Source organism: Marmota monax, unplaced genomic scaffold (assembly GCF_021218885.2).
Source record: "Marmota monax isolate L192 unplaced genomic scaffold, Marmota_monax_Labrador192_F-V1.1 WCK01_AAM20220418_F8-fsc00046, whole genome shotgun sequence".
In the NCBI taxonomy this organism is placed as follows: Eukaryota; Metazoa; Chordata; class Mammalia; order Rodentia; family Sciuridae; genus Marmota; species Marmota monax.
The window spans coordinates 3256252-3277732 of record NW_026692486.1 but is presented as its reverse complement, the minus strand read 5'-3'; the positions used below and the strand labels follow the sequence as shown (position 1 = coordinate 3277732).

At 39.2% G+C, this 21481-nt stretch overlaps 1 protein-coding gene across 2 annotated transcripts in view; it reads right to left on the bottom strand.

The window, feature by feature from the left end:
• Gipc2 (GIPC PDZ domain containing family member 2) overlaps positions 1-21481 on the bottom strand; it is an 84401-nt gene that overhangs the window by 16602 nt on the left and 46318 nt on the right. For both annotated transcript variants that reach the window (XM_058578947.1, XM_046443199.2), the window contains exons 3-4: positions 20239-20419; positions 657-763 (exon numbers count right to left, since the gene is read on the bottom strand). In XM_058578947.1, the coding sequence (XP_058434930.1) occupies positions 657-763; positions 20239-20419 (288 nt within the window). The remainder of the gene's footprint in view (positions 1-656; positions 764-20238; positions 20420-21481) is intronic.

Sequence of the window (21481 nt, the reverse complement as noted above, 5' to 3'; positions counted from 1 at the left end):
TTAATATTAGCCCCAAAACCGCTTTTTCCTCTCATTATCAGCTATTTTTTAATTGGCCTATTTAATTAAGCAGGCTATGCAAACAGGGATGGAATTTTTGGATGTTTCATTTTAAATAAATCTTTCCTACCTCCTCCGACAGATTTTAAGAATTCTTTTTCATCCTAGCACCTAATACATAGCAGGTGCTTAACAAATATTTATTATGTTAACTATTAGAAGGGACATCCTGCTCTCCCTGTTTCCTTTTCAAGCTGCTTCAAGTCTGCTCATTTTCCCTCACAGCCTCCAGCAGAAAGCAGGGCTGGCCTTCTCCTCACTGCCCACTGCCAGTTCCTTCCCACTGTTCTTCCATTCTCTTAAATGTATTTCTTCCACTCGGGCTTGTTCACTTGTTCAAGAAACAGTAATGGCCTTCGGCAACACACCAAGCAGTATGCTCAGCAATGAACACATAAAGGCTCAAAATGACCAGGTGCTACTGTGTGGGTTTTGTTCACATGCCTCCTCAAATCTCATTTTCAAAATGCTTTTGACTCTACCAGGTCTGTCGGTTGCCATTTACCTCCAGATCAAACCTTTCATTCCCCCAGGACCTAAGTACAGGGTATCTATACATTTCCAAGCAAAACGGGAATCAAATGAACAGAACATACCATTTCTTCCATGGTGGCAGGACCTTTAGATCTCAGACGAAGGGTTCCTCTTGCAGTTCCAATTTTGTCTGCTGAAGACTTTCCAGCTTTTGATCTTGGTTCTATCTCTATAAACATATAATGAGGGGAGAAAGTTTTATGTGTATGTGTGTGTGTGTGCACATTTATGTTCAGAAAGAATTCCAACAGATTGCCGCAAAAGCAAACACAGTTTCCATCACAAAAGTTATTGTAGAGATTTGACAAAAGGTATGCCTTCTTACAGAATTACCTAAAAAAAAATTCATCTGTCATTCATTATTCTCATTATTCTTTTTGTACCTACAAAAAGAGGGAATATGTAAAGTGTACCGATAAGAAAGGATGGAAGGCAGGCACAGTGGTGCATGCCTGTAATGTCAGAAACTCAGGAGCCTGAGGCAGGAGGAGCAAAAGTTCAAAGCCAGCATCAGCAACTTAGCAAGTCCCTGTCTCAAAATAAAAAATAAAAAGGGATAGGGATGTAGTTTAGTGATTAAGCACCCCTGTGTTCAATCACCAGTACCAAAAAGAGAGAGAGAGAGAAAGGAAAAGAAAGAAAGAAAGATTAGAAGTTCTAAGGAAGACAAAGTAGAACAGTTGGCTTTGTTATAAGAGCAAAGAGCTGTGAATAGCCAAAAAGCAGCACTGGACTTCATCCAGGTCGTGAAGATGGGAAAGAACCATGTCTTAACAGAAGAGAGAAACAAAGGCAATATTATTTGTGTACCAAACCTCCACTTGATGCATTATGTACACAATCCTATTTAATATTCATACCACCCTCTCAGGAATACTATCACCCTCATTTTAAAAATGAGGTAACTGAACTCAGTAAGAAGTGTAGCTGGGATTCAAAACCAGGTCTTGTGATTCCAAAGTCAACATGCTTTAATCAACCTCACTCCAGCCAACACAAGGATAAATTTAAAGATAATTCATAGAGAGAGAGAGTCTAAAGAAAAGTAGGCTGGGAGCAGTTCCAAGGGAGGAATTCCCCCACAGACAGCAGGGACCAGAACAGGGAGGAGTAGTCCATGAGAAGCTGCCCTTTTCCTTATGTTTGTTTTGTGTTTTATTTTTGTTTTTGCAATGCACTAAGTCACTCACCCACCCCCAATCCCAAGTGAAAGGAAAGGGTAGGGAGTGAGGATGATTGGAAGAAGTGTGCCATATCCAGAGCACTCCAACACTTCCTGCCCTGCTAAGAATGGAAATGTGGACCCTACTAAGCCAGATTTATTGTTTTGCAGAGAAACTGGATACTCAAGAGTTTGCATGAATTTCCTGATTTTTTCAGATTGGGTAATTAAGTTAAACATTTTAAAATAATGTATTGGCAAAAATAAGAGATCAGATTTCAAACACAGGCCACCAGTTTATAATCTCTGCAGATATTTCCCATGTCCCCAGGGGTGAGGAAGAAGTATGGAGAGGATGCTGCACCCAGAGCTGGAGACTGAGCTCCAGAGACTCACAGGACCAGCTGATAAGTGCAAGCAGGTAACAAGGTCCATGCAAAACTCCCAAGACACAGACCTCAAGTGCCTGCACAAAGGCATTCTTACAAATTTGGAAACTAGAATAAACCCCACTTTTAGCCAAGTACTGCATTGGTATTGGGAATATATCCCAAAGTGATTAAAGATTTTGCATATTAATTTTACATTGCATTTGGGGATAGAGTCACCAAAACATAAGTTTTCCTCTGAGAATGAAAGTATAAAAAAATGATCATGCAATAAGTAGAACAGCTCCCCCTAAGCAAAAAAAAAAAAAAAAAAAAAACCTGTAAATGGTGGCTAAAAAGTTTTGGCTAACACCCAAATGCTAGTCCTGGGGACCAAACAGGTTCTCAGAAAACTAAAGCTTTATCAACAAGCCTCCAGCAGTTGCCTTGCCACTCACCCTATTCCCTGAGGGAAGAAAGGATTCCCAGATGCTCGACAAAGAGCATCCAAAGAAAAAGACTGGGTTGGTCGGTCTGTCATCAGCACCTTCCAGGATTCTGTACCGCCTAGTGACTTAAGTGTTCCCACCCCAGAGTCACACACATCCCTAAAGTGATGAAGATAGTCTCAGTATAACAGCACTAACCATTAAACAAACAGCACATGGGCACACACAGACACACCAGCCCACTGTGATTTCACCAAGCAACCTATTCAGTATAATTGTCTTCCCAAAAAAAATTCCTACAAGGTATAAAATAAACTACTCAGATAACACATGCTTTGGTCAACTGCTACATATATATTTCTAATTGTAAGGCAATTCATTGGCATTATGACTTATCAAAGTGTCTCTTGTAAATTTTGTGAGCATGATGTATTCCTGGAAATTTGAACAACTCTGAATTCATTGGGGTAAAAAAATAAGGTTTCTGATATTTATAAAACTAAGGACTCAGACATAGGACTATAGGGCTTCCCACTTAAGAACTCAGCTGGCCTCCCTAGACAATGTCTCTATCTTTTCTTGCTCTTACTTGCTCTTACCAGTACCCGGAAGGAAAAATGTATGTAAAATACAAGATTTTTTAAAGTAATAAACTATATTTAGAGCAGTTTTATGTTCACAGTAAAATTGAGCATAAAGAATACAAATTTCCTATATATCCCTACCCCCTCACACACGCACAGCCTCCTCCATCATCAGCAACCCCCACCACAGCAGCACATTGTAACCATGGATGAATCTATACTGGTGTGTGTGTGTGTGTGCGTGTGTGTGCTTGTGTGTGCGTCTGTGTATTTTTTACTTTTTTGTAGTGGGAATTGAATTAAACCCAGGGGCACTTTACCACTGAGCTATATCCCTAGCCCTTTTAAATTTTGAGTCAGGGTCTAGCTACTTAACGCTTTGCTAAGTTGCTGAGGCTGACCTTGAACTTATAATCCTCCCACCTCAATCTCCTCAGTCTCTGGGATTACAGGTATGTACCACCACACCCACCTGGTACACCATTTTCACCCAGAGACCATAGCTCACATTAGGGTTCACTCTTGGTATTGTATATCCTATAGATTTGTATATATGTATAATGACATACATCCACCATTGTAGCTTCGAACAGAAGTATCACTTTACCCTAAAAATTCTGCATTCTGTCTATTCATCCCAGATTTTTTTAATCATTATGTATTTACTAAACCATCTTCCTCTTGAAAGTGGCATGCTCACACTAACCACTTGGGGGCACCAAAGCAGAAGCTAAATTTTAAATTCTGGCTTGCACTGGGCTCCAGAAGGACAGTTTTTAACCTCCAAGGAAAGAGCGGCCAGTTTTCTCCATGATCCTGTGGTTCAGGTACATAAGTCGACCTGTTTATACATGAAAACAGAAGGATTCTCTTGTTCACCCGCAAGGGAAAAAAAAAAACAGGTTTTGTGTTCTGGGAATGTTTTAAAAATTCTGAATGTTAATTGTCTGCTCTACTTTAGGGAATGCTGGCCTGCTTAAGCTTGTCTGACTAGCGAAGCTGCACCCTAAATCAGTTACTTCATGTGAATGGGTCTGCATGATGCCTTTCACAGGGCTGACCTAAGAGGGGATGTGGTTTACACCGCAGATACAAATAACCACCCTGCAGATTCACTAAGTTCATTGGTTCTCCCCACTCCACCAGCAAACATAGGGTCCCTGCCAGGCCTGGGTCACTAAGGGCACCGGAACACTCCCAGCTTGTGGATACCTGGCTGCTCCCACAGTTGAACTGCATATCATCAAGAAGCTGTCATATTTGTCCCCACGTTTTCTTGTGGCAATTGTAATTTTTATTCTGATTTAATTTAAAAATGCATGAGCTGATGAAATGAGTGTGAAATGAGGAGTTATTATTGCTCCAAAAACTAGGTTGACTGCTTTGGAATGACTCCATAAGAGTTATTAAAAAAAAAAAAAAAAAAAAGGTGTGGGCAAGACGATTCTAAGAGATTAGTAAAAAAAATCTTTAAACATCCATCATTTCACATGTCTGGTTTTTAAAAATGAAAGGAGCTCACAGATATGCATTAACATTGTGATTATATAAGAAAGACTTCATAGACCTCTAATTTGTGTCCTTTACTCCAAGAAAAAGTCTTCTCCATCAAGAGTGGTTAAAAAAAAAATGTATATTTCTATGCTTTAAATTAAAACATTTATATGTACACATATCATTCTTTATGAGGCTCTATTTTAATTGACATTTTTAATAAACACACAAACTCCCAGTCTCTGCTATATAGCAAGGCTCAGGCATTGGGAGTGAGAAAATGGGGAAGGCAGTAATGTATCTGTGTCTAGTCCCCACCTCACCCCCATAAAAAACTGTACCTATATCTTAGAGAAGGAGGAAGTACAGAGAGAAGTAAAAAGCACTGTTTCAGGAAAAGTGCATGCAACATGGTTTAGATTCTCAATGACAAAGGGTGACACATGGGGGAGGCTGGGCATTCTTCTCCCCACTTCTGCACAGTATGAGGGCCCCAGTTGGCCTGGAGTATGAAGCATTACTGGCAGAGCAGGGACAGTGAACACAACTTTAACAGAAGGTGGGCACAAATGATAGGGCTGTATCCAACATCTCTTGTTGCTCAGTGAACAAGAGATGGCCCAGGGACTAGGGATGTAGCTCAGAGACAGAGTGCTTGGCTAGCATGCACAAGATCCCAATTCAATCCACAGCACCACAGAGGGAAAGAGAGAAAGATGACCCCAAAATGCCCAAAGCAGAGAATGGAATACTTATGATACAGAGGTCAACAGGGGTGCCTAACAGGATTAGACTTCCAGGCACATGTGAAACCCTTGAGAAGATTTAGAAATAGCTATAAAGGGCCACACTGCAATGAACTGGATGTCATGCATGAAAAGAAAGAGGGAGAGAAAAATTAGTGGCATTTTGGTGACAGGAAGCAAATGAATCACCTGCAGTTCAAAATTGTGATAAAACTTGTTCTACTATTTCTCATTAGATTTCAGCTGAAAGTAGAGACACCCCCCCCCCCTTATTTTTCTGACTTTTCAAAAACATTATCTGACCCTTTTAAGACATCTTGCAAGGACTTTATGACTGAGGTCTGATCATCTCTACCTTCACAGTGTTTTCAACTGTGGTACTGCAATGCCCCGAGTGATGTTCTCAATTGCATTCTGATGGCTGATATATCATGGTGTGCCCCAGGAGAAAATTTACAGATTATGTAACAAAAATGTTCTATAACAAAATTATAGATTCTGGCCAAATCTATAGTGTTGTCCACAGAGTAGTGGTTAAGAGCATGAAATTCAGAATCAGAATACCTGAGTTAATGCCTAGTTCCTTCATTTATAAGTTATGTGAACTTGAGGAGTAAGTCCTTATCTATAAAACATCCTCTACATACAGCTTTGTTTAAGCACTCAAGGGACTGATGCATAGAAGGTGCTCAGCCCAGCAGCCGGCTCATGTTAACAGAATGCTGGATGAATTTCAGTCTGGGGAGAGAGAGATCTGCTCTTCCACTCCCTCCATAACAACACCGTTTACATTGGTTTTCTCTCTGAAAACAAGAAACATGCAAAAAGGTCCCTTTCCAAATGTTCAAGTTGTCACTTCAAATATTAGGAGCAAAGATCTCTTTTTTATTTAACTTTATTTCTTGCTTCTATGAAACACTATGACTGTTCCCTTCCTTTTAGAGCAGGATAGAAACAATAAGTGATTCTCCTACTGTCTCACAGATTCCCCAAAGTGGACAAGTTTAAGCCTGACCCCCCCACCATGGGACATTCCACAGTGGAGACCTCCACTGTCCATCTCATTGGTGGGAGGACTTATAGACAGAGAGAAGAAAAAGGGTAACTTAAGAACCTGATAATAGAGTGAAATCCCAGGACCCTGCAGTCTCTTTGTCCCTCATTAGTTTTATAAAACTTATGGGCAAGTGACCAGACATATCTCCATTCCAACCCGGAAAAGGAAACACATAGTCCACTCCCCTGATCACCCATGTAGGGTGAATTCAGTTACCTCACCAAATTCAACAATTGATTTCCATAGTTTCCATCTCAACTTACATAGCACCAAGAGAAACATTAAAAGGTGGCCAGATGGCAACTCAGGGAGGACTTTACAGCATGTATACACCAAGGATTCTCAAGCTTTGCGAGCCCAGAATTGCTTGTTTTTTTCAGGGTTCTCAGTGCTAATCTGAATCTCAGAGAATGATTCACACTAACCAAATTGACAAGGAGCAGATGTCATCACATCAGTTTAATCCATAGGTATAGGAGTGATTTTACACAGAGCTGAAAGCATTATTCCGTACATGAGTGCTTAAGCTAAGCTGTAAATGTGTATCGTTTTACAGAAAAGGGACTCGCACCTCAAGTTCCTGTGATTTGTAAACAGAGAAGCTGGGATGTTAACCCAAGTCCTCTAATTCTAAAGTTCATACTCTTAACCATGTAAATCCATAGGTATCAGAGGGTCAGGTGGACTCCCATGCTTCTTCCTCATCGAGCCTGAGACTTCCTGGAAAAAGTAATGTCCAAACAAAGACTCAACCACCTAGGGCAAGAACAGCAAGTGGGAAAAGGAACAGAGAATCAAGTGTTGTAGGCCACAGGTTCAGCAAGGTCCTAGACTACCAAAGCAAGGAGTGGAGAATTTCAGAGTCCCTCCCATCTGGAAGATTCTCAGTTCACTAGTTCTCTGGCCCTCCTGGAAATGGCTCATTAAAATTTCCTTCCCACTGGATATATGAGAAGCTTGGTGTGCAGGGCACCAGATCAAAGGACTTGGACATGAAGGACAGTACTCTTGGGCCAAGGCTGTAAAAAGGTAGTTCAAAGTTACAACTTTATTTCAAAGGAATAAATACACACACACACTATAATTCACCTAGGAATACTAATGTAAATCATTGGGAAAAGTCAATATAAAGTAATAGCTTGACTAAGTATTTAATATAGCCCAGGCAACAGATAAATCTTTATATGTTCTTTCATTTAATCCTTCTAACACTAATACAAGATAGGTATTGTTATTATCCTAATTTTATAATAAAAGAAAACAACGCTTAGAAAAGTGGGATGATTTCACAGGGTCATAGATAACAGGTAAGTTGGCAGAGCTGGAATATAAGGCCAGGCAGGTCTAACCCAAGTTACCACTTGATTTTGTATTCTTAAAAATTATGAACTGTCATCAGAACTAATATTAATTGCTCATCTTCTCAGTACCCAGTGGTCACTTAAAGATTATTGTGGTTCAGGGGAAACTGACTGCTCTCAGCTTCAGGGATGGGTCACATGAATGGGCCATGTCAGTAGACCCCTTCATCACAGTGACTGTCCCAGAGGTGGGCAGCATGAATCTCTCTGGTCTTTTACTAGAAATGATAAAAAACAAGGACACTCCCTTTCCTGCTCTGCTTGCATAAAGAAGCATATGGTCCCAGCAACTGCTGATGGCCATCCTGGGACACAGCATGGTGCCGACCTGAATGATGGAGCTGAAACATCAAGCAGCAGGGCAGAGAGAATGGGCAAGACACAGGATCCTGATCCCATCATGTGGGCTCTCCAAGGAGCCTTGCTGATGCCAGCACCACTCAAGGACTGTTGACTTATAATTCCCCTTCCTGCTTAAGCCAGTTTGGGCAGGGTTTTCCACTGTCTTCAACTGAAAGACACCTTGCAGATACAGAAGTCTGTCCAAGTAGTGAAGCAATCCATCTAAAAAGACTTTCCAATGCATGGACACACACACCAATAGCATGGTCCATATAAAGTTCACATGCTCCTTTCCCTATATCCACCACCATCATACGTATCTGCTTCTCTGAATAGCTGACAAAATCTAGCTTGTGTCCTAGGACTTAAAATTGAACCATACATTTCCTTTTTCCATGTGTCCTTCCTCTCTCCAATATTTCTCAGACTTCTCTAGAATAGGCTTTTTAAAAATACAGCTAGCAGTTGTGCTGGGACAGATAAAAAGCAAGAAAAAGTAGGCAAGTACTGTTCCACCAGCAAGAGGATGTTACTTGCTGTCTGTTGGATAAAAAGAGCCATCAACACAAGAGTGAACCCACAAGGACACAAAGTTGGCTCTGAAGCATTCCCTTGATGAGACTGAGCAGTGCCTGGCAAGTATCAAAAGTGGAAAACTGTGCCTGAAATCATGTTGTTCTTGAGTTAAAGTGCATCATATGAGAAAATGCCAACCCCATTTTATAACTCCCTAAAATTTTAAGCAAAAGTTAATGTGTATTTCTGGGGCAAATGTTGGTAGCTTTAATCCAGAGAGGAATATGTTACAAAAACAGATCACAAACCCCTGGACTCCAATTTGAGGAAAATAAAGAATCGCTCTTCTTAAAAGAGTAACAGCTAAAATAATTTATTTTTACTTTTTTACTCATTTTAGTCGCCAACAAAATTTTATATGAGAACTCAAGAAACAAAAATTATTGTTTTGTCTTTATGACTGGTTTATTGCATATATTTTCCCCCAAGACTTTTAAAAGTTAAGCAGTTACCAAAACAGATCCTGACAATTTGAAGAGTTGATAGATGTAATATTCCACTTGTAACATGGAACTGTTTGCAATAATATTAAAGAAAATTGTTCAGTGATAGAGTTGAAAACCATAAAAACACTATTTTACAGAATGGCATAGTTTCTCCCATTTCCTAGAATGCTAACCTTCTTTTTGAAAATAACCATTTTCTGGTTATAAAAGTTAAAATGTTCATTTGATATTTAAAAATTTAAAAACTCCAAAAATCCCTAAATAAAGTCACCCATACACTTACCACTAAAGGATAACCAGTTAACATTTTGATAGACATACAGGGAAAATTGTTTTTCTTCTACATTAAAGATAGTTTTTACAAAAATGGGATATTACTGTACCTTGTTCTATAATCTTTTCACTTAATATATCACAAACATTTTTCAATACATGAAAGGAATTGCTTCTCTGCTTAAGTTTTTCAGAACACACTCTGGCTACAATTTTGAGCATCATCTCTTAAATCTTTTTTCCTACAATTATATGAAAATTCCCACAATAAAAATAGTCTCTGAATATTCATTATTGTCATAATTGTTATTTTTCAGTAAGTCACATTGTACTCATATGATTCAGTCATATTAAAGAAGCCACTTGTATTTAGCATCATTGTTTACTCTTTATCCCACACTCCATTTTAATTACTAATTTTAAAAGTAGTTGAAAATCAGTAGCTTCTTTCTACTCATGGTTGTTATTAGTTCCAAATGCTCCCTAAAATACATTATAGTTCCAAGAAATCTATCATAATCATCATTCAGGAAAATGTCTTGGAAAATATAGTTTACAAGATTTTTAGTACTATAGGTTACAATAATTTTACTTTTTTCAGATTATATTGTAAGTGTTTAATGAAGTATTTTTAGATGAGACTAGAATAGAAAGAGTCCATACTCAGGTATCCAGCTGGTCTTACACTGAAAATGCATTTGTCAGTTATAATCAGGATTCATCCAACACATCTGCCATATCCCACAAGAGGGAACCTGGCTCCTCATTCATCTTCTCCCACAAGATCTCCAAAGCAAACTCCAAACCAATTTCTAGCTGGGTATGATAAGACCAGAATAGACTCTACTACATAAAAGATGATTAAGGGACATGTTCTGCCACCCACAAACCTGTCATTGTAAGCACTTTAAACTTGACCAGTATCTAAGAGTGCCACACAATGCATCCAAACCTTGAACCTCTCTCCCTCACTGTCCCAAAACCTTCTCTACATCCCAACTGCCTCATTTCCAATTATAGCATCATCGTTATCCCAGGCTCCCAGAATAGAAATCTTGGAAGTGACATTTGCTCCTGAACTTTCTCTCCTGTCTCCTCCTCTAAGGGTCATCAATCCAGCTTTTATCCCTACTCTACCCTGGCTTCTTTCTGCCCTTGGAATCCCCACTGCTGCCCATGGCCCCCACCCTTATCATTTCCTCCTAGACTGTCACAACAGCATCTTACATGGTTTATCCTCTAGCCAAATATAGCCACATTGGTCTTCCAGGCTTAATTCCCCAAAACATATTTCATACATCATTCTTCAATTCTAATGTCTAAATGATTCCCTATCCTCTCTAAAACAACCTTGTGTTCCCCACCTAGTTTTCAAAGCACTTCTTTTAACATGGCCCTAGTATGATTTTGTAAGCTGCTTTGCCACAGCTAGGCTCTTCGCTGTCCAGGAAACCTTCCTTGTATGTAATTTCCATCACATCCTCTAAGGCCAAATTGAAGTGCAATTTTCTCCAGGAATCTTTCTCAGAGTCCAGCCTATTCATATCTTTCTCCTCTCTGAACACCCATTTAAATTTCTTTACTGGATTTTAAATTTAACTATACAATTCTAGATATAAAAAGTGTCAAATTGTACATGACCCTAAACCCCCATGCTGGAAGTTTGGTGGGAATTTTAATCTTGGTTTTGTTTGGGAAGTTCTTCTCCCTCCCAAGATTCAGAGGGCTGATGTTGCACTCAGTCCATCATGAAGTCCATCATGAAGCTCTACAAACAAGTCAGAGTGTCCACTCAAAGGCTGACCCCAAAATTTCAGATCAGCTCTTAAAGCTCTAATATCCCTATTCCATTCTAGAAGCCATCCTGTTATGAATGGGACACTGGTCCTTGATGCTGCCATAAATCATCTCTCCCATGGCTCTCTCTTTGTGGAAGCTCCTTTTTAACCTTCTGTCCACTCCACCACTCTCTAAGACTTAGACTCCCTCTCCATAATGGATAAAAGAGTTCTCATATGAACTGCATTTTGTTTAAATCTGCTTTACAGCAAATATCATGGTCTGCACTATATTCTGAAGAGACAGTAATACAAAATGCTAAGAGCTTAAGCTTGAAACAAACAGGACTGGAGTGCTATCCTTGTACTTCCAGTCCCCTCTGGGTGACCTTAGCAAGTTAGTTAACCACCCAAGCTCCAGTTGACTTGTCTGGAAAACCTTCGTTGGAACACCATGAGGATTAAATGGGGCCACAATAGCGGTAGTCTTAATAGCAGTGGTTTATATTTATGGGTCACTATGTACCCAGCAATGTTCTAAGAACCTTACATGTATTGATTCATTTAATCCTCACAATAATTCATGTATAAGTAAATAGGCATAGAAAGGTTAACTAATACCTGAGATCACATAGCTAATAAACGCAGCAGAGAAAGCAATCAAACCCAGGCAGCTTGGGTCAGAATCTATTCTTCATATATCACATCATTGTTTCTAAAAAGCATGCAATAAACAGTAGCCATCACTAGGAACAAATTATACATTCCTAATGTATCTGTCTCTTTATGTAAACTGTAAGCCCCTTGAGGACAGCAACACATTGGCTCATCCATAACAGCTGTCAGAGAGCTGGCCCCAGAGGCTGGCCGAGTGGCTAGGAAGCCTACCTCCTTCGCTCATCACCTAAAACCTACAGCAAACTGCTTTCATTTATAGTTGGCTGTGAGGTTTAAATGGTTTCCTACTTAGAATTACTTTTCCTACTTGGAAAAGTAAATGGCAGCCACTATTGTGATATCCTGATATATTTCATTATGTGATTTGAGATGGGATATTTTCAGCTATCTTCCTGAATCTGAAACAGTGTCAGAGTTTTCAACAAATACTTGCTAATCATCAACTCACCCACAATGTTTTTCCTGGTTCATGTGGGTTTCTCCTGTTTCTCAAATTAGGTCTTAAAGAAAAGCCTACACCTTCACCATGATGGCATAGGTTGAGTATCCCTTATTTGAAATGCTTGGGACCAGATTTTTTTTCAGATTTTGGAATATTTGTATATATATAAAATGAGATATTTGGGGCATGGAACCCTTATATGCAAAGCCTGAAGGTAATTTTATATAATATTTTTAGTACACTTTTGATGGCAACCCATCACACAAGGTCAGGGTAGTTTTTCCATTTATGGCATCAGGCCAGTAATCAAAAAGTTAAGATTTTTGGATTTGGGGTGCTCAACCTGTGATAATAACAGTTTAATTTTTTTTTTTTTTTTTTTTTTTTTTTTGGTACCAGGGATTGAACCCAGGACCAATGAGCCACATCCTCAGCCCTTTTTTATATTTTATGAAGAGTCAGAGTCTCACTAAGTTGCTTAGGGCCTCACTAAGTTCTGTGGCTGGCTTTGAACTTGTGATCCTCCTGCCTCAGCCTCCCAAGCATGCACCAACAGTTTACTTTTTTTAATTGAAGACTTACTATTTGCCAAGGACTATTCTATGATTTTATCTTGTGTAATAACTCAATCTTCACAACAGTCAAATGTGTTAAATACTATTATCATTTTCATTTTTTGTGTGAGGAAACCAAGGCACAGAGTGTTCTGCTTACTTATTCAATGTCAAATTATCACACAGCCTTGATCTGGCAGAGCTTGCAGGCTTAACCACTGCATTTTCTGTCTTTTGTCACTTGTTTCACATTCTCCAATATATTTTATAGAAGTCAGAATATATGAAAAGAAAAAGTAATTGTTGGTTGAATTTTTTTTGCTAGAAATAACATAAATAGTAAAAAGTATTTTTTAAATGTTTAAAATATCTGCCTAAAATGTCATATAAAACTTAAAATCTAAAGTTTATTTTCTAATGACAAGTAAGCTCAGCTTTTGAAACAAGTACATCAGTTAAGCCGAATTGGGAAGATGAAGTCCAACACTTCCAGCTGCGAATGACTCAAAGGACTGAAACGCACTTCACATACTTAACATCCTAATCTGATGGATACACAGCACAGAAATGAAGGCTCTAAAAGAAGGCATCACAGTTCCGCTGCAAAATCTAACCTCAAAACAAATGTCTTAGGAGGTAAGTGTTTTCTTTCAGTTCCCTTGCCGATTTTGAAAACAGAAATGTTCCAGGCCTCCTTTCACAGACCTCCTTCCATAAAGGAAAACAATTACAAATTGGGCAAATTCTCCAGGATACATGGACTCAAAACTCATTTAAGCAAAACGAAATCAAAATTTCATAGGTTTAATAGTTCTTATGCTGCAATTAAGAGGTCTCATATGAAAATGAACCAGTCGGACTAGTCCGGTCTTTGGGTCATTTACATGGAAGAGTGGATTCACATAGCCTTGGGAAAATCTAGGTTCACAGGGTGAATTGCAGGGTTGAGCTCATTGTGAAGACATATTCCTTTCATCAGCAAAAGGGGAAAGGAAGTGAGCCATGCCCTAAAAAATACCACTAGAGACATTCCAGCTGATACTTGATAAGAACTGGGAAGGCTGCCATCACCTCATGGGCTGGAAGAAGGAAAATCTGGATCAGAATGCAGCTGACCAGGAGAAACCATGCTAGGTATGGGAAAGATTTCCACAAAGCAACAAATTTTCAATAGGGAAGTCATTTAAACCAGTTTTTTGTCTTTGTTTGGGGGGGGGGGTTGTTTTATTTGGCTGATTCATAGTAAGAAATATATGCCTTATATTGAATTCCATAAACACAAACATATATGGTGAAACTGAAACACACATACATGTGAAAAACAATATTTACCCTCACTTAGTACAAAGCACTGTGTTATTTTCAACTCTTCCTCTTTGCACTCTAAACACACTGGTTGAGATGCACTAGCTGAAAACAGTGATTTAAACTCTGACCAACACAAGAGATTCTAAGGGTATCTTTTTAAATGGCCTTTCATTCTCCCTCAGAGCCCCAAAGCCAGCTTTGGAAAGCTACGATGGAGCATCTGCTCTTGAGACAAGTGGTTTGTTTTATATGCTGCATCTTCCATGTGGGGCCATTCACTAGGCCAGCTCCTCCTCTTCCTAGCCCTTTAGTGCAGGTGTCCCCCACAGCTCTGGTTTCCATCTTTTTCTCATAGCACTCTGAGGGACTGCATCTATTTGCATGGCTTCCACTACCAATGTAGGAGAATCACTCATTAACCCCATTGCCTAAACCCTTTATGTGTTCTCCATTGCCCACTCTTTATATTCATATAGAATGTCCTTGATAATTTGGCCCCTACTGATACTTGAGCTTCATCTCTTGTGACAGCACTACCTATAATCTATTCCAAAAACACAGGCATCCATGATATCCCTAAATATATGACACTCTTCCGTACCTCTGCACCTGTGCTCATTCTGTTCCTACTCCCAGTGAAAACCTTCCCCAACTGCCCACAGAGAAAGCACCTACTCATCTTCTCAGATTCAGCTCAAATCCCTTTTTAAAATTTCTGTTCATGTATATTAATCATACAGGATAGTTATTTTCATTACACTATAGTGTAATGCATATAACATAATTTCATCAATTCCACTCCCTAATATCTCCTATTGCCTTCCCATTTATTGATTCTTGGCATTATATCCTGAGCTTTAGAGGTCCTACTCAGGAAGTTGTTGCCTGTGCCTATACCATGAAGAATTTTCTCTGCATTATATCCTGAGCTTTAGAGGTCCTACTCAGGAAGTTGTTGCCTGTGCCTATACCATGAAGAATTTTCTCTGTTTTCTTCTAGCAGTTGCAAAATTTCTGATCTAATACCTAGATTTTTTATCCATTTTGAGTTGACTTTTGTGCAGGGTGAGAGACAGGGATCTAGTTTCATTCTTCTACATATAGATATCCAGTTTTCCCCACATCATTTGTTAAAAGGCTGTCTTTTCTCCAATGTATTTTGGCACCTTTGTCAAGAATCAGGTAACCACAGATGTGTGAGTTTGTCTCTGTGTCTTGTATTCTATTCTATTGGTCTATGTGTCCGTTTTTACACCAGTACCATGTTGTTTTTGTTACTATAGCTCTGTAGTATCATTTGAAACTGGGTATTGTGATGCCTCTAGCATTGGTCTTTTTGCTCAGGATTGCTTTGGCTATTCTGTGTCTTTGTTCCTCTACATGAATTTTAGGATTACTTTTTCTAGTTCTGTGAAGAATGTCATTGATATTTTGATGGGGATTGAATTGAATCTGCAGATCACTTTTGATAATATAGCTTTTTATTTTTCCTCAGTACTGGGGATTGAGCCCAAGCGAGCTTTATCACTGAGCTACATTCCTAGCCCTTTTTATTTTGAGATAAGATCCCACTAAGCTGCTGAAAGTCTTGCTAAATTGCTGAGATTGTCCTTGAATATGTCATCCATATACCTTAGTCTCCAGAGGCACTGGGATTATAGGCATGTGCCACTGCTCCCAGCAATCATTTTAACAATATTAATTCAGCCTATTCATAAACATGCAGGGGTAGGGAGGAGGGGTCTTATCATCTTCCAGTGTCATCTTCTTTTTCCATTGTTCTGTAATTTCCCTTGTAGAGGTGTTTCCTTGGTTAGATTTATTCCTAAGTGGTAGTGTGGCAACTGCTGCTGAAGCCACTGTGAATGGAGTTATTTTCCTGATTTCTTTCTCAAATCCCTTCAGTAGGGAAAATTCCTTATGTAGACTTGATGCCTCCCACTTTCATACATCTAAACCCTTTATTGAACGTCTTTCTTTTCATGTCTATTTCCTCTCACTGGAATAAGATCTGGATCTTATTCAGCATGTACTAAGCACGTAATGTGGTCATGGTATACAGTAGGTTCTCAGTAATGGTGACTATTATTATCCAGGGTAATTAGCACCCTAATACCAGTATATTCTAAATGCTCAAGAAGTGTTGAGCTGAAATATCAGTATGTTCTTGCCACTTGTCCAGGGCCAGACAACTGCTAAAGTACCAGTCCATTCTGGGTTGTTAGGGAGTTCAAGATCTACTTCCCCTACCAAAGACCTGGCATTGTACTTTTTTATCCTTGCCTATTGGCCTCTGTGTTAATTTTCAAAATGGGTGGCTTCAACAATATAAGTTTATTTTCTCATAGTTCTGAGGCTAGAAGTACAAGATTAAGGTGTCCCCAGCACTGATTTCTTCTGAAGCCACTCTCCTTTGCTTATAAATAAATGCCTAACTTCATTTTCAAATAGCATTCTTCCTCTAAGTGTGTCTGTGTCCAAATTTCCACTTCTCATAGATGCACGAGTCAGAATGGGTTAGAGTCCACCCTAATGACCTCATTCTAACATAATTGCCTCTTTAAAGGCCCTAACTCCAAATTCGGTCTCATTCAGAAGGACTGCTGATTAGCATTTCAACATACGAATTTTGTAGGATACAATTCAGTCCATAACTACCTATTGGACTGTGAGCTCCTCAAAAAGCAGGAACTTGGGTTTCCTTCTTAGGCTCCATTGCACCTATCAGAACACCTGGAACACAGGAGATTCTCAGCAAATCATGTGTGGGATACAAAAGTGAAGGACTTCCCAGAAGTACGGTCCAAATCTGTAGCCTCAAAATCCCATGGCCAGCACCAAGAAAAATTAGGTTTTACTCTTTCCCAGAAACAGTGTTTGTTGCTGTCATCATCTCTAGCTAGTTCACTGCCAAACACCTATTTATGTGGCACTCTATTCATAGCATAAAAATGAAATCCTTAAGGACAGATATCCAAAGCCGTTGACAATATCCTCTTCTCTCCAGATCTATTCTAATATTTGCAGACAGCTTGGCTAGAGTCAGATTCGAGGTTAAAAGAAAACCAACACTGCTCTGCCTTCAAAACAAGGAGTAACGGTGTAGGATAAAGGATAAGCTGGGCATCTGCTGCTTTTTTCCTACCCAAAAGGAAACTTCCCCCTCTCTGTTCTGTGTGATTTTGGTAGAGCTATCAATCACATAGTCTGCCTTCCCCAGTTTCAGGATGGGCAAATGACATAATCAGTTCCCCCACATTCTAGGAATTTGAATCCTATGTAGAGTGACACGAAAAATCATTGGAGGGAAGTCCATCAATCCTATGCCATTAAAGCTTCCTGGTATACACATCCCTGAAAGTTACTGACTTTCCCAAGGCTTGGTCAACTATTTTTGTTTGAGACCTACCTGGTAGATTTCCAACAAATGCTTTTCCCTTAAATTACATAGTGAATCTTAACATATATAGGGCCTCTAGAAGTGGAATGTGGAAGTAGTGGTCCTAAAATATGGAAATGGAATCAGGTAGTAAGGATTCCCCTATTTGCTATAAAGATGTTGTGCTCACAATCATTATGCCATGGCAGAACAAAGTATTTGAGGATATAGTTCACTCACATGCCTCTCCTGCCTAAACCTGTAGGGAAGTTGGTAGGAAAATATCAAAATACTGGAGTATGTGGCCACTTCTGACTGTTCTTGGTAAGATCCTAGAAATGGGCCAGGTGCGGTGGTGCATACCTGTAATCCCGGCAGCTTGAGAGGCTGAGGCAAGAGGATCAAAATTTCAAAGCCAGCCTCAGCAATTTAGTAAAACCCTAAGCAATTTTGCAAGCTCCTGTTGCAAAGTTAGGGATGTGGTTCACTGGTTAAGCCCCTCTGGGTTCAATCCCTGGTACCAAAAAAAGAAAAAAAAAAAACCCTTCCTGACTTAGACTGACCCTGTTTCCTAGTAGAAATTCTAGATAATAGAGAGGCAGATAATTAATAAAAGGTTATGAAATTTGAATTTTTGGCCCTGAGTCAATGATAATGCTAGAAAATACAAGGAGAAAGGAAGGAAACATAGCAAAAGATAAGATTGCAACCAAGAGAATTGGGGGAAGCCTGATCCCCCAAGTACCTTCTGATATAATCTCCCTCCCTGGCAAAGAACTAAGCATTGGGATGAAGCCAGAGGATGAGAAACAGACCAGCTTTGCCTTTATCCCAGAAGCAAAAAGAAAAGTAACAAAATTAAGGGCTAGAGGATGGGCAAAGCAGTAAAGCTTTCTTCTAAAGCTAGGGCTAGAGTCAAGGGTCAAGCCACAGAGGAAAAATGTAGACTAGTAGGCTTGAAAACAAAAAGCTATCACTGCTCCAAAATCAATCTCCAGGTATCCTAGCCCACAGCACCAACAGAATTTGAGATACTGAAATACATACCCCTATCCAAAAAATCCTAGCCAGGGTGCATCTCAGATATATCTGTGAAATTCACTAGACAATAAGGAGCAGGTTCAATAGTAGCTAGATACTTAAGTAAGTACATTAACTACGTCACATGTCTCTGATATCAAAGAGAGAACTATAATTATAGGACAATAATGGCTAAATACAATAACATCTGTAACACTCAGACAAATAGCAACTTTCTACAAAGATAAAAGAACCAAAAGATATATGCATAAACAGGAAATAACTGAAAATAACTAACTCTGGAAAACACAATATATGTTAGAAAAAAATATAGGAAGAGTTCATATTTCTTCAGTTGTACTAAGAGAATAGCTTTAATTTACAAAAAAACCTAAATCAAATAAGAATATTTATCTCAAATCTCCTTTGCCCTATTAGTCCATATGCCACGCCATCGGGGGAGCTGGACTACCAAACGAAGACCTTCCAAAAGAAGCTGCTGGAGAGCAGCCTGGGGGCCACTGGCCTTCTTCTGTAGGAGGGAGAGCAGATGCTGCAGGTACCAGGCAGAATCACAGCAGCTTCCTAGAGTGCTCCCTCCAGGTGCAGCACAGGCAGAAGGCACTCTTTTCTTATACCTGCTATGGAACTCCATCTCCCACAAGCAATGTAACCTTTACTATATCTCCATGAAGTGGCACAGAATTGTGGGAGCAGAGAAAACTTCCTGATTCCATAGATGTAGCTTACTTGCTAAAACAAGGAAAATGTGATTCCCCAGACCCACTACATTCTCCCACCACTTTCACTAACTGCCTTGAGAAAATGGCATTAGAAACAACTAGAAGGCATATTTGTGTTCTGTGAGCAAAGGAAAGAACATGGGGTGGGTGGGGTCACGGATGAGTAAGGGCAGGCTTGGAATGATTCTGCCAAAGATATTTTAACACTGGTGAACACAAGGCCTTCATCTGGCTTATTAAAATAGTGCTGGGTAGTGAGAGGGAAGCTGGCACATTCTCATGTAGATGAGATGGCCCTGGGGGTTTGAACGACAGTTGTAATACAGCTGCCGTGGCTAAAACTAGGCAAGTACAGATGTCACATCAACCAGGGAGTAATTTCATACTGTTCCAAGCTGCCAAATTCAAAATGCCAATGGAGGAAAAGTAGAGGTGAAGGAGGTCTTTAAAATAGACTAGATAACTATTTTAAATACCAATTCTGTGTATAACTAAAACTTTTTGCTGCTGAGGTCCATGAACAACAGTTATTATGGTTTAAAGTGCTCAATCAAAAATCTTACTGCTCAGCAAAATGAAAACAATACAATGTGCTATTCTCAGAGATTGGAACAGCCACATCAAATTTAGTCACTAGACATTAGTCTTTGTCATTCCAAATGTTTGTTTAGAAAATGTCCTTCTACAAGGCTTTATTTTTCCTCCTTCAGTAGTTGTTGTCCCTGTAAGCACAGCACTCTGTCATTCTCTATGTCCCAAGTTGATGTGTTAGATAAGATGAAATACTAAAAGCACATGGCATCACATAACAGTACTCGTTTCCTTGAAAAGTTAGATGAAAGGAAGAGATGATTCGTGTACGCGCACACCCACACAAAACTTACCAAATGCCTTCTTGGGTTCTATTAACTTCAAGGTAAAGAGTTCCTCTTTTTTTAATTCCTTTAACTTCTTAGCAACTTCATAGTGACGCCACCCAACGATATTTTCTCCATTTATGGATTCAATATGATCCCCCACACAGATTGTTTTAACTGAGTCAATAATGCTACCATCTTTAATTCTCTGAAAGAAAGAAAATTGATGATGTTATAAAAAATAACTCTGTGGCATTACTTTTCATGCTCCTGACATATTATATCCATTGTATAGACATACTAACAATGCAGCTAAGGCTCAGTTAAAGAAGGAAGACCAAACAATAAAAAACCATACCATCTAACTGCCAATCATTCTTCATCTTCCTTATCATTCAGAATTCAATTACCTCACAGTTACCTCGTCCTCTGGGAAGCTTTCCCTAACTTCCTCCCACAGGAATGAGTAAGGTGCCACTGTCATCTTCTACAATACTTTTGCTATATACACTGAGCTTTAAGCTAAGCACTTTACACTTGCTATTTAATTTAATTCTAACAACATTTTTGGTAGATCAGGAAGACGGAGGCTTGAGGAAAACCAAGTGATGTCCTAGATTCAACAAATCACAGTGCAGTTGCTCCTTTTCTTCTCACTTACCATAGCTAAATTGTGATATCCTTGGGGACAGAGAGTCTTACACATCATTGTAGTCCTTTACATGGCACAATGCCTGCACAGAAAATCCTTCTGTAAATGATTGTTGAATCATTTCAACATGAGACCCACTACAGAAATATAAAGCTTAAGATTTTTCTATTGGCTACATTTTTTAAACCTTATTTACAAATGCAAAGATTCAAATGGTATGATCTTGACTAAGAAGACTGACACGTAATAAGAGATAAGTGTGGTTATCATTTGGGAGTCAGTAAGAGTGATTTTATACTATTGTTCTTCCTTGGTCTATTTTAGATGAGAACTCAAGACTAAAGTAGAAACGTGAAACTCATCTTTCTTCAATCTTCTCTATAATGCATCGGTTATATAGAGTCTCAGTATTAGATCTAAGGTCCTGTAATGGTTAATTTGAATTGTCAACTTGATTGGATTAAGAGATGCCAATGAGTAAGAGGTTTTCGGGTGTATCAATGAGGATGTATCTTAGCATGTGGGATAATCAACTGAAGTGGAGACCCTCCCTACGCATGAGTGGCACCATCCAATAGGACCATGAATTGGATGGAATGTAAGTTGGAAGAGCAAGGA